This window comes from Meleagris gallopavo, chromosome 11, assembly GCF_905368555.1.
Source record: "Meleagris gallopavo chromosome 11, MGAL_WU_HG_1.1, whole genome shotgun sequence".
NCBI lineage: Eukaryota > Metazoa > Chordata > Aves > Galliformes > Phasianidae > Meleagris > Meleagris gallopavo.
In genome coordinates, this window is record NC_139414.1 from 7,871,615 (window position 1) to 7,888,854 (window position 17,240).

The 17,240-nt window shown below is 44.2% G+C and overlaps 3 protein-coding genes across 17 annotated transcripts in view; 1 reads left to right on the forward strand and 2 right to left on the reverse strand.

The window, feature by feature from the left end:
- LOC100539100 (guanylate cyclase soluble subunit beta-2-like) overlaps positions 1-3,814 on the forward strand; it is a 38,887-nt gene extending 35,073 nt beyond the window's left edge. Inside the window, exon 16 of the mRNA XM_085233057.1 lies at positions 681-3,814. Within this exon, the coding sequence (XP_085089183.1) occupies positions 681-832 (152 nt within the window). The 3' untranslated portion in view covers positions 833-3,814. The remainder of the gene's footprint in view (positions 1-680) is intronic.
- Positions 3,815-3,962: 148 nt separating this feature from the next.
- Positions 3,963-8,977, reverse strand: CCDC195 (coiled-coil domain containing 195). The gene is made up of 3 exons (XM_085233201.1): positions 8,646-8,977; positions 7,626-7,939; positions 3,963-5,758 (listed from the first exon to the last, which is right to left on the reverse strand). The coding sequence occupies exons 1-3, from the start codon at positions 8,928-8,930 to the stop codon at positions 5,629-5,631; spliced, it is 729 nt and encodes a 242-aa protein (XP_085089327.1). The 5' UTR covers positions 8,931-8,977; the 3' UTR covers positions 3,963-5,628.
- A 3,379-nt stretch (positions 8,978-12,356) lies between these two features.
- The window catches only part of DOCK10 (dedicator of cytokinesis 10), a 142,468-nt gene continuing 137,584 nt past the window's right edge, over positions 12,357-17,240 (reverse strand). For all 15 annotated transcript variants that reach the window (XM_085233045.1, XM_085233044.1, XM_085233053.1 and 12 more), the window contains one exon: positions 12,357-16,643. In XM_085233045.1, coding sequence (XP_085089171.1) covers positions 16,524-16,643 — 120 coding nt within the window. In that variant the 3' untranslated portion in view covers positions 12,357-16,523. The remainder of the gene's footprint in view (positions 16,644-17,240) is intronic.

The window sequence follows — 17,240 nt, forward strand, 5'->3', positions numbered from 1 at the left end:
CTTGGGGTTTCATTGTATTACACTTCTGAATGTCTGTGGCTTTATTCCAGACAGAAATTCATGGCCAGTATGTCCATGTTGGGTAAACTAACCAACCAGCACATGGCTTAAGGCCAAACAAATTCACTTTCACAGCAATCAGAACTGTTGGTCTTGCATTAGGTGGAAAGAAGCTGACATAGCTGTCAGATTTCAGCGTCCTTCTGATAATGCAAAAAGAACTGATAACTTTTAGACAGCTCTACGTGAGGGTAGACACAATTATTCATACACACAACTTTTCCTAGAAAAGCTGCCATTATTTTATGTAGTTATGGGGAAACCCTGATCGAGCCTGAGAGAGATCTCATTGGCTATGCACCCTGTCAGTCCTCAAACCATCTCCTGTGGGGATTAGAAGGATTTATTACCATGCCTGCTTTCTACAGTCAAAGCTCAGTCTCTGTAGAGTCTCAGTTGGGTTTGATGCCTTAACAGTCTAATCTAATGCAGCAAGTCTTGTAATTCTATTTGTTTAACCTGTAGGTTTCATAAAGACTAAGAATATTGCCATTGATTGATTTCTGGGAAATGTTTTATTCCCCTCCCACCTATTTAGAAGTAGTAGTTAATCTAATATGTGACAAATAGAAACCTCTATGGTCATTAAAAACTCACACTGAAGGAGTATTTCTTTTCAGGCAAAAGTTACAATTCAAAAAGCTATGGGAGTCTCCCTGGAAACCAGCATTCAGATGATGCTCCTTGTCCTCTAAACAGGGGAAGAGTCAAACCAGATACTGAAGAGCCACAGATTAGAAACGTTCGCTCCAATTTTTGCAATTTGCTCTAAGTTTCTGACTTTTTACATTAATCAGAGCATTTTTATTATTATTTAGTCATTTTCTTTTTTGGGACCAATTTTCTATATGAAATTCTACATCATTTTGTTAAAAAACCAAAAAGACAGAAAAGACATTTCATCACAATGTTCAGCAAAAAGAATGGAAGGTGATTTTTTTTTTAACCAATCTGCACATGTCATATGATACTCCCAGTGGAGAGTGAAACCACCACAAGATATGTTGAAGATGCATTTTTCAGCTTCTCCCATTTCTTTGAATATCTCTACGTAAAAATGACTGGTATCTCACGCAGCAATAGGGGAAGAGGTGAGTCATGCAACTAGAAATGTTCATAAGCAAGCAAGCAAGCAGTTGCACTAAAAGAAACATTCCCTGAAGTGACCATCTGTCTTGACTTCAGCACAGCCAACAACCTCCTTGAGTAAGGTCAGCAGAATTTGATCTATTCTATCTATTTAACTATGTTGACAATTAATCTCTACTGAGTCTTTTGCTGAGGAAAAGCACTATGCAGTAAAAGTGCAGAATAAATTTCTATATAACATAGCTTATATTTTTATCCTGAGGAGACAATACTGCCTACTTTGTGGCACGTAACAATAAAAAACATAAAACATAAAACAATCTATGATCTTTGAATCAGCTGTGTATGCTGTACTTAGAAGATTTAAGAAGGAAATACACATTGTGAAATTAAGTGATACTGAATTCATCTCAACACTGAAGGCCTGTTCAAGGCCAACGAGCTATCAGAGACCTTCCAACAAGCTTCAAGTTTATTTCCTATGGTCTCACTTCAGCTAAACAAAAATAAGGCTTCAGAACTACACAGGGAGTATATCAATGCTGAAATTAATGCTGCTAACATCACTGAAAATAACAGTGTTAAGGATTAGCATCGCTTACCTGGTGTCATAGGCTCCCTTGCTGAGTTACTTCCATTCTGATATATTCTTAGATTGCACCTAATCAGAAATAGCAGACAAAAAGAGTTCAGCTGTCAAGGATGTAAGATAGGGGAGCAAAATATAACTGATAAAAAGACTGTCGACAGTCTGGCATATCATAAATCATCCTCTTGTTCCTGTATGTGGAGCTTGTAGTAGATGGAATGTACTGTGTTTTGGGTGAGTTTGACACGTGGTGCACCCTGCACACTGATGTATTATCATTGTGCGTGGATTCATTGTGTTAAGTATACAAACATGAGACCCATTTGAACTTCCAGCAAGAACCCAGTGGACAAGTCTATAATGTGACTCCTCTGTTACAGTCTGGAGCATCACATTTCTGCCTCTGTGTCTGTGGCAGGAGCAAAGCCCTTTAAACACCAGATGGAGAGGTAAGACTGATGAAAGAAATTGCCTCCTCTCTATAGTACAGCAAGATGAAATTTCACCTGGTTAGGTTCTTTTTTAAAATCCATTAGACAGTAGCTGTTTTGACTGGGTGCTCTGTGGCTCTATGAACAAACAGTGCATGCAGACCAATATAGGAGGACATGTAGGGTGAAACTGTCTGTGCTGCTCTTCCACACATTGGATATTTCAGAGGGCTTGTTCTTGTGGTAGCACACACAAAATGCCTGTTAGCTTTTTGAGCACCTTACAAGTGCATCTCTCGGCTTATTTTCATCTAGAAGAGATCCATTTCTGTGCTTTGAGACCACTGTATGATTTAAAATGAAGTTCAGTTAGTAAGCATAACTAGAAATTCACTTAGAAATGTATTCTGGACACTGACTAAAACGCACTTATAACTGCACCCTTTAAAAGCTTTAGCACTTTCAGCAGTAAAACTGGGCAGCATCAGTCTAGGAGAATGGAATTTTCTGACTGTCAGCATTTATTAATGGTTTTATTTAGATGGAGTTTTCTATCTAGACATTGTTCATTATTGTGGAGAGGCTGATGTATGCTGTAGAGTGAATATACATCTAAGCATTACTATTATTAAACTGGGTACGAAGTTTCCGAACACTTGTTGGTGTTCTGCCCTCAGACACGAAATGCCTGCATTTCACCTTCAGTCTTGGCAACTCCACTCCATGTGGCACAGCTTCTGTTGTTCACGGCTTTGTATTTTCATGTTACCAACCTTAAAAACAGCTTTCCTAAGGAAGGCCAATGCCTGATTTCTTTCTCATTCGCAGTGGTGTAAATCTGCAGTAACAGTTAAGTCAGCACTATCCCACTGATTTAACTTGAAAATTGACAAAATTTTCTTGCCTTCAGCCTACAGATGCATTTCACACTGATGAAACCAAGAACTTGTCATTTAACAAATGGCAGTGATGGACTCCATCTTCTTCTGCATTTGTGATGGGTACATAAAGCCACATAGCCCCAAACACACATGTTACACAGGAGGAAACACCTCAGTTGCCAGTTAGTGCAGGAGGGAACTTCTTGCTGTCCCAGCTGCTTCTGCAGGCTGTACCTGCATGGCTGAATCACTTATTCTCTCTTTAGAAGGGAGAATTTTTGATTGGAAGCACTCTTTAGCCCAACAGGCCTTGCCATCAGTGACTAGGATGTGCTGTATGTTAGAGAGTTTAGGTATGAATCCTCTATGGGAGGAAGGCAGAAATGGTTCATGGCTTAATTGCTGTCTGCATTACTTTGCCCAAATTTTAACACTTGCTTTGCTTATACCTGTCCTTTCTGCACTGAACAATCTATGAATATTTAATATTGGAATGTTTTAATTGCCAGTAAGTGCACCATGGTCAGATACTTTACGCTGTACTTTAGTACATTTGATGTGCTCAGTGGTTTCTCTGTGGCCTCTGCTACTGTCTGGTCTTCTGCTTCCCTGCTGGAGATGTGGATCTTAGTCAAATCTGAACATCTTGAACTGCTTTTAAAAATACCTGTGCATTGATTGTCCTGTGTTCTTAAATCTGTAAATACTGCTAAAGATGTCAATAATGCAGAACTATCATTCAAAAATAAATGTTTCAATTAACAGACCAATTGTCATTTGTCAATGGCTAGTTCGATTTCTTTCCTTCTTTTCCACCATTTTTAGTTCTTCTGTCCTTATGAATATAAAAAAAAGTTAAGACCATGACACCTCCAATAAACATAAAGTTTAATTTCTTGACTATACACAGTGATACGTATTTTTGTGGCATCAGAATCAGCAGCCTGGTACGGTTAACACTGCCATATGCTAATACGTGTGCTAACACGCAGTGACTGACCTGCACTGAACTGACACGGGAAGGATGGGAGAACAGAATTCACACTGCTGCTTTGAGAAGGTTGAGGCAGACAGGATTTAAAAGGTGAGATTTTTGAAAGCTGTCTGGAGCACATGGATTCCCAAATCCCATTAAAGCTGGTGTTCAAGCATGAATTTTCAAAAGCACTTGGGGTACCTTTAGAGGTCTAGAGGCCAGCTTTTCAAAGACACTTGTTTCTCTGTTAAGTGAAACCAGCTGGATTTAGGTACTTTACACACATCTAGTTTCTTGCAATTGAGCTTTCATTAAAACATTTAAAAAGCATTTCCTTGTGCATGCTTTCAGAAAAGAGCTGTTAGCAAACTTTCCTAACTGTAACCTAATTTGCTGTGAGGCTTTGATTAAAAACACTTCTAACATTACAATGCAGCTCCGTATGGAGTCAAGCTGAAAATAAAATCCACAAATGAAGTAGCAGTGAAACTGAAAAGATTATTTAATTGGGAATGTATTAAAAAATGTTCTTGAATATATAAAACAATTTCAAAATAAAAGAGTCTGATATTTTTTTTACACATGTATAAAACATCACTGAAAGTCAAGATGGTTTCTTTGTCTACCAGCTCTCTGCTTTCACTTTTGAAGACTCCAGAGTGTAAAGGCAGACAATAAGACTGACAATTTGTGCAGTATTTACTCATCAGTACAGCCTGCATGTTAAAACATAAAAAACATTTGCTTTGGTCAAAGCAAACAACACATGGGACGCTATCCTTACTCACACGACCAGACCTAAGTTATCAAGCACTCCTCATTTTTTACAAGTCATTTTATTCTTCCATTGGTTTTGCATCAGTATGCTGGATGTTTGCTAATGATTCTTGACCTGAGCTGTGTTCAGACACCATTCCTGAAAACATCTGAGATTCAGAGTCCTTCCTGTTCTCACTTGGTGTACGGCTATCTCTGATGGACACCAGCTCAGAAACAGATTTACAGTCATGTTTACATATTGATTAGCACCTTGTGCTCCTGTAGAGTTGGAACTGAAGTGGACATCAGCAGTCACTGACAAGTTTTGCAAAAATTTGGAGTCATGTTAACTGGTTCTGTAACATCCCCTTGACTTTGCTGTATTGGTATTGTGAAATTTGAAGTTTTAAGTACAGAAGAGATTCCCAGGTCCTTTAGCAGCCTTACTTCTTCATTTGCAACAAATACCTCACCTGTCAAGGGATCAGCAAACACAAGATGTGACTTGGTTTCCGCTTTTTGTGACAAACATAGCAAAACCAGCTTTAACATCCTGTTTAAAGCAGTGCTGAGGCGAGGGAGCCTTCAGTCGTGTTGAGCAGAAGCTGCTTTGTGGAGGAGCTTTGCTATCATGTGACTCCATCACAGCATACATGCTTCCAGCCAGTTTTGTCGTGGCTTCCATTTCCTTGCTGAACAACAGGGCAGTGACCCGAAACACCGTCTGGGTGAGTCTCTGAAGGCAGCCTGCCAAAGCGTTTTGCAGATAAGGAACCTGACACATAGCTATCACTTAAGGCCAATTTATCTCGAGAATCAATGGGCCTTTAAAAATTCACCAGCTCACATATCCTTTTCAGTGATGGTACTTAACTGTTTTGTGTCCCGATTTTGCAGGCTTTTGAAAGAACCTTGATTTTCAGCATAAGACACATCCATTGGTAACAGGAAACTAACAGCCTTTACTTTACCCCTGGAGAAAAATGAGAAAGGATTATGAGGATCGCAAACGTATAAAATGTGCACAAAACCCCCACCAGCAAGCCAAAAGTGCAGGCAGCACTTGCATGATGTGTGTGGGCAGAATTTCCTGCCCTACTGACACTGAGCTCACACAGCTCCCCAGGGGCCAGGCACAGTGTTGGCTGGTTGGCTGCTGGGAGCATCTGCCTTTTTCCATTGAGCCTTACAATTCTCTGCACTCCTGGCTCCTCTAGATAAATCCAAGGGGATACATCTGAATAGTAATTTCCAAAGAAAAACATATTCAGTATCTTACATACAGTTATAATGTTAGAGCACAATGTGAGAGACCTACTACTAACAACAAATCATGAAGACCTGTTGCAGAGCAAAATGCCATCCCTATAAAAAATTATGCTTCATTAGCTTGCTGAACTCATTGCTACGAGTTATCCTGCTAGTAAAAGGCTTACCAAGATTTCTGCCTGCCTTAGCCCTCTGTATGTAAGCAGCAATGGTCACAATTATGGCTTGAAAATATATGAAATCTTCTATTCACATAAAAATCACAGTTTCATGCTTTGAGATGTCACTTGGACTGTTGGTAAGGTGAGGTTAAAAAAAACAAAAAACAAAAAACAACTCATTCCACAATTATTTTTTCTGTTAAAGCAGCCAACAGTGACACAAGACTTGTGCCAGACTTGGTGCAGGCCAGTGTTGCCAAGGCAGCTCTAAATAGAATGATAAAATAATCAGCAACATTCCACTTATTATTAAGTAACCAGTGCTTTTTGTCCACAGATCACAAAGCATCAGCTGTAAGATATCTACACTGCTAGCTCGACAACTCTGAAAACTTTTCTCCTTTGGGAGAAAACGGTGACATTTGCCAGTGCCCCCTGTGTGCTGAGTGCACATCCTGACACAAAGGTGCCTCCAGGGCAGAACTCTCTGTAGTGTCTACATGCATCGAGTCAGAAGTCTGCCAGAACCAAGCAAAGCATATGCTGAAACCCAGCACTGTAGGGTCAGGGTGCTTTTGAAAGTGAGATGTGTTCCCTGCCTGGGTCTAAATTTACATGTTAAAATGCTGTAAAGCGTCTGACCCTGAAATGTTCTCACAACAAAACAGGTGTAGGTGTTCAAGCCCATGGATTTCTCCTGCTTAAGTGCACACTTGGAGGCCATTTGGGCTGTCTCTGTTTTAAGCACAACATGATTGGCACTAAAAGCAGCTATGTGAAGGGAGTCACACCGTGTGTAACAGCAGCAGGAGGAGTCCGGAGCTGCTGCATATCACAGACTCACCATTAGTGCCCTTACCTTAGATTGTTGCTGTGTGTTGGAGAGCTTTTCGCCAGTGAGCAGAGGTGCTCACAACTTGTCCAGGAGCCATTCCATTTAATATAGAGCCCTAAGAACATTTTTCCTGAGGCTGAAAGCATTAATTTATAATGCTTCAGCTACAGGGGCAAAATGATGTAGAGAATCTGCATCCATGCACCACATTATCACGCTTCCAGAAGCACAGCACAGAGTAACTCTGTGTCCCCACGCTTTTTGTTCCAAGTTTAAAAACTTGGCTTGTCAGGCCTGCCTATCAACCTGCAACCCCCCCCCAGCTCTGGTGGGGAGAACATCGCAACACCTTCCCTCTTTCCTCACCCACTCCTTTTGTTTTTGGAAACGTAAGCTGCTAACACTGACCACTGGGAAGGTTTGGCAGGAGGAGCAGGACATCCCACCCCACATATCTCCCATCTGCTCAATGGCCAGAGACATTTAGACAATCCGACGTATCGCTGCTGCTGACCTGAAACCCAAAGCAGAACCACGGCCAGGTGAAATCAGGTGTGAAGGCACACTGCCCCTACCTGCACCTGCGGACATGCTCCTGGAACAGCCTCATTTTGCTGGAACTGCCGCTGGAGAAGCAGTTGGCTGGGCTCTTCCCAAGGCCTCTGCCTACATCGCTGAGGTGCTGTGCTGCAGTGGGACAGGCATGCGAATCGGCCCTGCCCCGCTCCTCCAGCTGCCTGCTGCTCGGGGGCTGCTTGCTGGCACGGTGAGGCCTTGAGGGTGCTGATGCTGCAGTGGAGTAGCGCCGCACCGTCATGGTGGTGTCTGTGGAGCAGAGAGAAGAGAGGAGCTGGGAGCAAATGCAGCCAACTAGTGGGAGAGCCCTGCCCTGGGAATATTTGCTGGAGGGCACTCAGACTGTTATGGCAGCTGTGGCAGTGCCAGGAAGCTGTTACTGAATGCTTTTGGTGGCCTAGGGTGCTGCAGGTGGCACAGATTGCACTCACCAGCCTGACCTTGCAGCCACCACATCTACTTCTGGACAACTGCTTCTCACCAAACAGCATTTTTGCTCTTTCTGCTTCACTAAATCCTCCATGAGTGCCAATCAAGCTACAAATGAGGAAATACCCCATCTTCTCCCCACTCTGATAAGAGTGGGAAAAGACAGCCTTCCTTTCCTGTTTGTTGCCTCATCTCTCCCTCAGACAAAATTAACTGCCTATCTGCAAGAAGAACCTGCACCTCTGATGTGGTATGCAACATCTCCTGTTTGTTACTGCTAGGAGATTGTTCTCAGCTTTTTCTGAAGTGAGGTGACAACACAATTACAGCCGTTGGTCCTTTTCAGAGAACAGAAACATGCAAAGCAGCACTGAGGTAGCCCATACCCACAAAATCTCATAGCACCAAATCAAATTCTGCTTAAATAAAGACAAAGCAAGCTCTGAGCAGAACGCTTCAAGAACAGCAAAGCACTACACTGAGCCCAATACAGGGGTGCAGGCACCATATAGAGGGTCACAGGCACCTCTAACATGGGTCTGGATGTGGGCACTGAAGGAGGCCGGAGCACATGGTTATGTCTGCTAGACAGACAGCTGTGGCTCGCCTCTGTCTCCCTGCAGAGCCATAACAGCCCAACTGGAGTCACTCACGAACGTCACGGTACCTGCCTGATCCACTGGGACCGTGGGCAATGCATCAGGTCCTTCTGTGGGGCAGTGCGGGCCACCCATCTCCCCACTGCCACCTCCTACAGCAGCACTCAGCCCGCAGGTACGCAGCTCTTCTCTCAGCATCTGGTTCTCCCGCTCCAGCTTGTCGATCTGGGATTGCATCTCGCGGATGACCTGAAGGAGGTGCGTGTTCCTTTCCATGGCCTCCCCGACCTCCTGCTGACGACTCAGCTGGCAGCGAGCTCTCCCTGCTCTTAAAGCAGAGCCTGCGCCCTCTTTCACCACCAGCAGTGCTGGATGAAGCCGTCAGGTTGCTAAGAGGGGGCCCATGATTTATTCATCCCAAGTGTCACTTTTCAGAGCCGAGCCCTACGTGCTGGCACAAATCAGTGACAGCTCAGTGCTGCTCCATCAACAGAGCCCTTCTCTGTGCCTTCACTAGCTGCAGGGCTGAGGTATTCCATGGGACCAAGGTAGAAGAGTCCGCCTGGAGCCCACATCCCTCAGGTGATGTGAATGAGACCCTGCATCTGCAGCACCAAGGGAGTGCTTGGCCTTTGCCACAGTTCATCTTCTCTTGATTGACAGCAGGCACTGCACCAAAGCCTCCAAAGAAACAGCATTCCACCTGTAACCTTACCCTGCTGTTCCCAATGCCTCTGGTGCCTGCGAAGCAAAGGGCCACCATGGGGATGAGCTGGAGGAACTGGTGGAGCTTCATGTACCTGTCAGCATATTCCTTGTGACCAGACAGCTCCACACCTGCAGCCTGGTGGAAATTCAGTGTGGTCCAAGGCATATGTGAAACACCTTGAAGTCATTTAACATAAATAACAGAGCTTCTCCCACTTGAACTTCTTCAGCAGGCTTCACAAGACATTGAACCAGGGAGAGGTTTATTCACCTTCAGCCACATCCAGATCTCTCCACTAAAAACAACTGAACAGGCGGATGCAGTTGGGGCAGGTGAAGGGATGCAGCAGCCGCAGTGCCCTGATTTCCATGCAGCAGGCTAGCTCTGTCTATGGCTATACGAGCTGCATACTGACTAGCATCGCAGCAGCAAACATACAAACACTGGGAGGAGCACACGTTTTTGCTCGCACCCTCCTGGCACACTGCATAAAGTCTGGGGAAGTTTGTGAGGGTTTTCTCCTGAAAACTGATTTCAAGGACTGCTGAGCCCTCGTGGGAAGAGCAGTGCCAACACAATGAGCTGAAACTTCACCTCTGCAGAAGGAGCTTCTCCGAGCCAGCCGTGGCACAGCTATTTGTCTTTTTAACTGGTATGTAATCTGTCAATGTCCACTGAACATCCTTTGTGTTTTGCCAGCACCATTCTTAGTCCTCCTGGCTGCCTAAGCCCAATATGTGCACCACATGCACACAGGAGATCCCACGCAATGAAAGATCAGTGACACGCACTGCTTTGACTCTTGAGTACTCGAGGTTCTGAAAAGGGTCTCATTTCCAGCAGGGGATGCTCAATGTTCTCTGAAAACCAAGCTTAACCCGAACATGGGAAACACAGAGATGCACAATCCAGAAACCTCAACTGTGTTTTGGACAGCTAAGCATGTCCGTATAGGAACACTTCATACTTTCAAAAAGCACTTCAATGTCTGCACATGGCATTTGATGCCTCTGGGTTCCTTTCCCTTTAAACAGGGCTGGTCTGCAGCAGTGGGAATTTGTCTGCTGTGTGCCAGCTCCCTGCAAGCACAACATATGCTGCTGGGCACAAACCTGCCTTTCGTGCATGAAAATATGTGCAGCAGGAGACATTCATAAATAGGAATGGGGCCTTTAGTACCCACACAGAGATGGGAGGGCTTACAAAGTAAAGCAGTGTATGGGAGATGGACTCATGGTTACTGAGAGTGCAAAGCAGAAATCCATCCCAAAATCTGGAAGAGCCATTATTTCTTAATCAATTTCCTATTTTCAAACAAAACATACCACATAAAATGCATGCTATGTTATATATACCCATCTCAATACGATTCTGTATGCAACCTGCATACATACAATGAAAAATGCTTACATGACTGAGACTTTAGAAAATGCCATAGGACTGTTGCAGGTCCTGAAAATATATGGCAAGGTCACAGATTGCTACAAGTAGTGCCACAGTAATGGCATGGTAATGAGGAATAACTCCTAAATTTGAGGCACAAGGCCAGGAACGCAGACCACCATGAGCCATGTTAGCAAAAGGGAGCGTGCCACATCCACACGGATCTCCTCGCTCACCAAGATTTCTCCTTGCTTTGGAAATAACCCATGCCCATGGTCTCTGCCCAGTCACAGCAACAAGCGATTGTCGCTAACTAAAGCAGCTGGGGAGCAGAGCTCAAAGTGCAAACAGAAAATGCATCTTATATCAACTTGATGGGAAACTGATAGGATGAAAGGGAAACATGCACTTAATTACTGCCAGCATTGTAGCATTCAGGGGGAGGCATTCATCTGTGAAAATTTTGCATTACTGAGAATTTTCAAAAAATAACATCAACACAATATATGTAGCAATCATGTATGTGTCCCATGGGGACTACAACTCCCGTCCTGAGGGACACCCATCACTCAGCCTCCCCCCAGACTGCCCGGCTGTGCCAGGACCACAGGAATGCACAAGCAGCTGGCTGTAGACCTGGACGTGAAGCTGATGGTCCTTCCACAGTCATGGTAACAGTTCTACATGGGCTTACCTATTTTTTGTCTTTTGGATTAATTTTATTTATCTCAGCACAATTCACCTAACTGAGAAACACATTCTGTTCCTGTTCCTTCCTTCCTTCTCTTCCTTTTCCATCCTTCTCCTTCCTGCCTTTCCCTATTGCTTGGATGCTGTTCTCAAAATCCCGTATCTCTGCTTACATTTAATATTATTCACATCCTTCAATTTTAACTGCATTGCTTCAAAGCTCATTTTATGGCTTTAATTTGTTCATTATGAGTGTATAAAACTCATTCTTTCTGCGATAATTTAAATTTTACCGCATACTAAACTTGCTAGAAATTGGGAAATATATTCAAACACAAACCAAATGCTTCTAAATTATCCTAGTTAGATCATCTGTCCAGAAGATTCATCCTCCCCTATCAATCATAGTTGTAATACTGAATTGTCAGACACCAGTTTAAAAAATGCTCAGAGCTAAGCTGCAACACAGCCACTGCTTCATTTCAACATGTGCAGTGCTCCGTTTTTTGTACCGAGACCCAAAGCACTGTGCTCAAAGCTGCAGTGAATCTCACCTGCCTCGGTTCCCAGCACAGCCCTGCTGGCATCATGCAGCCACCATCACTCCATGAGCAGGGCCATGGAACCACACACGGCCTTCCCCAGCACTGCACACCATCACCCTGCTTCTCACTTGGATATTATCCAAAAAGCAGAAATCCTTGTTCAGACCGACATTACGTTGTCAGCATACTGTCTCTCCAGTGAACGTTAAGATATAATTACCCTGTAAGGAATGATTCCTATTAAACATTTAACACGCCTCCCTCTAATTGAAATTTAAGCCTTTGGTTGCGGTTGGGTGTCACTAAAGATGTGATTAAACATAAAATATGTATAACGCTTAATTCCTTTAGAGGTGCTGGGAGAGATTCCACTACTTTTTTTTTTTATTTACTTTTTATTATTATTTTTTTCCACTCCAGAACTTCTCCACATTGCTGGATTTCATTTGATCATAGAATCATTAATGCTGGAAAGACCAATAATATCATCTAGTCCACCCATCAGCCCATGCCTGCTGTAAGCCAGGTCTCTCAGTGCCACACCTACCCTTTTCATGAGCACCTCCAGAGCTGGTGATTCCACCTCTACCCTGGGCAGCCCACCTGAGGCATGAGCAGCCATTTGAGGCTGTTGCAGAGCAGGAGCAGGCTGAGCTGTGCCCCAGTGCCCCGGCAGCCCATGGCAGCCCCTGCTGTCAGCCCTCAGCAGCCTGCCTAGAGAGGGGCACGGCATGGAGTGTCCTAGGGTCGCTCCTCTTTGGGAGCTCCCTGTCTCAGATTCCTGTAGGTGCTTGGCTTGGGGAGGTGTTTATCCTACATTTTCACTGCTCGGAACTGCTTGCATGAGGTGCTGCACCCAGTAGTTGAAGGCTCGGTGTCTCTCAGACACCGAATGGCAGCGGGGACTCAGGGCACTTGCATACCTGGTGGCTGCATCTGGCACTGGAAGATCATGCTCAGTCCTTGTTTCTATCACAAAACACAATAGAAAAGTGACTCTCAAAGGAGGAAGGCCTCCCCAGGGTGGGCCGTGCTGGAAAGCAATGTGGGGAAGGCTGCTGTGTCTGTGCACCAGTGGGAGGCAGCTCTCCAACCTCTTCCCTCCAGAGCCACCGGGAAGTCCTCCAGTCTGCCCAGGAGTTAAGTTACAGGTGTTTCCCCTCTAATTTCCATATTGTGATATTTATTCATGACTCAGGCAGCAATTCATGATGCAAAGGCATAACAGGAGAGTTGGAAAGGAGATTTGTGAGGGAGATGTTCTGCTAAGATGGCAAAAGAACAGCTGGCCTGGGAGTCAGAGTGCTCCCTCAAATAGGTTAGATTGTATGAAAGACCTTAGTGCTAATTAACGCATCTTAGAAAAAAAAAAAAAAAACAAAAAAGGATACATTAAGCTATGAAATGTGAAAGACATTATTCATTTCCACTGTAGTAAAAGAAACAGGACTTCAGTACCTGACACAGTACAAAATCGAGCACAGCTCCTGGCCCCAAGGAGCACAGGAAGCTCCCTCCTCACACATAAGCTCTGCGTCACCTCTGGTGCTGAACACCCCACTGCTTGCAGTGTCCTGCACCTCAGTGCCAACCTAAGGCAGCCACTGGCCATGGGAGCACTTTGTTGCCTGCAGTCCTGCCCCTCTTGGGGCTGCATCCAAAGATGAGCTCCGGACACCGAGCACTTTTGCAGAAAGCATCTCCCAGAGGTGTCGGGGTTGAAGCCTGAGAGAGGGCTGCACCTGTCTGTGCTTTCAGACTACTTTGTAAAATTACAAGGAAGCATCTGGCCTTAAAAATCCACACATTCTCCTCCAACGTCAGCGCAAGCACAGCAGGAAACCACGTGTGCTACCTCAGTTCTAAGCGCAGAGAGAAATAATTTTCTACACAAATAACATTTGTAAATCAAGCAGCAGAATATTTCGTCACTTCTGCAATATCAAAGTCGTACTGCAGGGCATAAAAAGAGCAACACTGTCAGTAAAGGTCTATCCAGTCATAATTGATGAGTGATTGGCTTCCATCTTGATTACTCACTGCAAACTATCAGTCCTTCACAAATCTGCTGCGAACAGTTATGAGGCATGCTGACTTTTTTCTCCTCCCTTACATGAAGCTATTTACTGCTCTCAAGCATGACAGGCCTGCACAAGAAGCAGAGCCCCACGCTCTCAGGAGGAGCCCACCACCACGGGCCAGCCTGCTTGCCCTCTTGCTCCAGAAGCCAAGGATCACTGCCAGACTCGGGCAGATTTCTGAAAACTCAATATTCCTCTCCTGAAACTGTGGCTCTTCTGTTTTGTACCTTCTCAGCTCGCAAATAAAAGCCCTCTTATGCAGAACTGGTTGACATAATGGAGAAAGCGTTTAGGATTTTGAAAGCCCACAGATTGGGGTGGATGGGGGATTCAGCTCTAAAACATCCATCCCCTGTAATTCTGGTAGCTGAATTTTGTGGCAGCAAAGCAACAAACCGCATTTTGTAACAACTCTACAGCCTCACACTCTTCTGCGTTTGTCATCTTCTCCCCTGAAAGCGGGAACAATTCATGGTTACTGCTTTGTCTCTCCCCCTGTTGTAGTCCTGGTTCAAAGCTAATGCCTGCTAACTGCTTTTATGCAACTATATTGAAAGAGCTCGAACACAGCAGGAGAGCAAACGCCATCTGGAATAATGAAATTCAAGACTGATCATCTCAGATACCAGTAATAAGGTAACAGCTAGCATAGGGGCTCAATTTTCAACCCCCGAGAAGGCTGCAAAGCTGGCTGCTCAAAACAAAACAAAACAAACCCCACAACTCTTAGACTGAAAAATAAAACCCATTTTGAGTTCAAGTAATTGAGAAAACAATCCAGAGATCTCCCCAGCCTAGTGTCAGTTTGATGTGTCTCTCAGTGCAAATCATCCTTTAGCAATACGTGTTGTTTCCAAAGAAGCCCATCAGATTTAGTTGCTCAGTTCTTGTTAATATTAATTAGAAATCACCTTGACGGCTTCTGAGGTACCCCCTCCCATCAACACAAACCACAGTAAATGCAAACTGAGTTCTTGGGATGAATCCAGCGAGTCCAAACAAATCTGAAACCCAGTGAGAACAGGACTTCAGGCCCAGGGCTCAGAGACTCACCTCCTCTATGCTGAGGGCTCCTATTGCCATCACCAATGACTGCATTCTCCCATCCACATAAACCATCAGGTAATTCTATGAATTAATACATATACAGCATAAAGCAGGTTAAAACCTGGGCTCAGCTCACTCCTTTGCATAGGATAATTGATTTCAAACATCACAGTGTCTAAAGAGCAGAGCTGGACTTTCTGAGGACAGGATGAGGAGCATGTCAGGCTCCCCATCCTGCTTTCCCTGTGAACACACCGCACGGCACGAGCGGATGGACAATTACAAGAGCCAGGCATTGCTTTGTCACCTGGGATTGTTCATGGGAATGCGGAGCTGGTGACACATCAGTCACAGTGGAGTGGATTTCCTTCTCTATGTACCACAGATAGCGCAGGGCCCTGGCAGAGGAATAAACAAGAAAGACTGTGGGGGAGCTGAGGTTAAAAGGAACTCAGAAGAGCTGACAGACTAGCTCTACTTCACCCCAGCACGATGCAGAACCATCTCACTAGAGGCATGTAGTTTCCTAACAGGCTGTGGGCAAAACTTGGGAATGCAAACTTCAAGGGAAGAAAAGCAGAGATTTCCTTGGCCTCAAGCGGGACTACATGATCCTTATTTCTCAAGGTGACCTCAGTTTAAGACCATGCCTGTAATCCGAAGCCATACTCTGCAGATGATCATAAACTTCCCTCATCAGAGACCATAACACAATGCACAGACAGGAAGCAAGAGGCATCCTGATCTCCACTGCTCTGCAGTGTAACGATACGGGAATCAACCGATGCACAGGTCCTTAAAGAGGAAGTTTTATGGACGCTTTTATACACATACACAAATATTTTAATATAATAGTAACTGAAATGTTATCCATATTCTTAGTACGGCCATAATTAACTAAAAACATATTTTTTAAATTTTGTAAAAATGACATATTTTACACATCTTCTATTTACAATTGCAATATACTTAAATGTTATAAAACATCCACTCTGACCTTTAAAATATATGTATACTAGGACTTAGTATTAGATATATTATAATTTATAGCAAACTTAGGGTTTGCTGTGTAGCTACCTGTTCAATGGAAATTGTATGATCAGCCTTAATAAAGACTTAATAAAGACTGCTCAAAACCAAAAATTGACAGCAACAACAACAACAAAAAAAGACAGGGAATGTGCAAATATTGGGACAGGCAAAAAAAAAAAAAAAAAAATCAAGCTTGCAGTTTTTAAAAAAACATCACTGCGAAGACTTCCAATAAATTAAAATCATAACACGTCTTTTTTTTTTTCCTGGCATTGTCCGTGATCAAATTATTTTTCAGTACTATTAATCTAATAGGAAATGAAAACAAAACAACATCATCCCAGGTCCTTCCATGGCTGCATGTTCCCCACTCATGCCTCCATCAAGCATCAGGGTTGGATGGGGTGGCTGCTGCTGGCGCAGACGAGCTGGCTCTATTGATGATTCGTGAATACGTGCGCTCCATTCCTTGCTGTTTTGCTGAATCCTCCTTGTATGCAATCTTGTCATTAAAGAGAAAAGAAGAAAAAATATGCAATGGTGAGAGAGATCTGGATATCTTGGTTTTTGTAGTGCTTACTATCTAAGCAGTCATTTCCCATTTTTAGATAGCAATCTGCTGGAGAGAAAGGATCCCTGCTGGGGAGCCAGAAGTGACCAGAGGCTGCAGCAAAAAGGAGCGGGTCCCCTGAGCTGAGGGATACATGGGCCTGGGGTGCAGTCACAGGCTTCTTCTGGCAGTGCTTCATGGGGCTCCCTGACCAAAGTTTCTCTATAGCAGCTCTCACGCTATCCCAGCCGAGAAGTCACTACATCTTACAGAACCAGCAAACACATCTCCTCAGCATGGCACAGACCGCTCCAAGCTCGGCCTATGCAGTCACTCAAGACATGCAGGATCTCCCCAGACCTTCTCACACACATCAACCGCAAGACTATGTCCAACAGCAGCCCTGGAGCCAATATCCTGGGTTGAGAAAGGGCTGAGCTGCATGCCCAGGGAAGAACAGTGGCCAAATCTTGCTCCACCTTGCCCTAGCTGCAGCCTTTAGCAAAGACGACTTTTTTTTTTCCCCCTAAAAATGCTCTATTTAGCCAT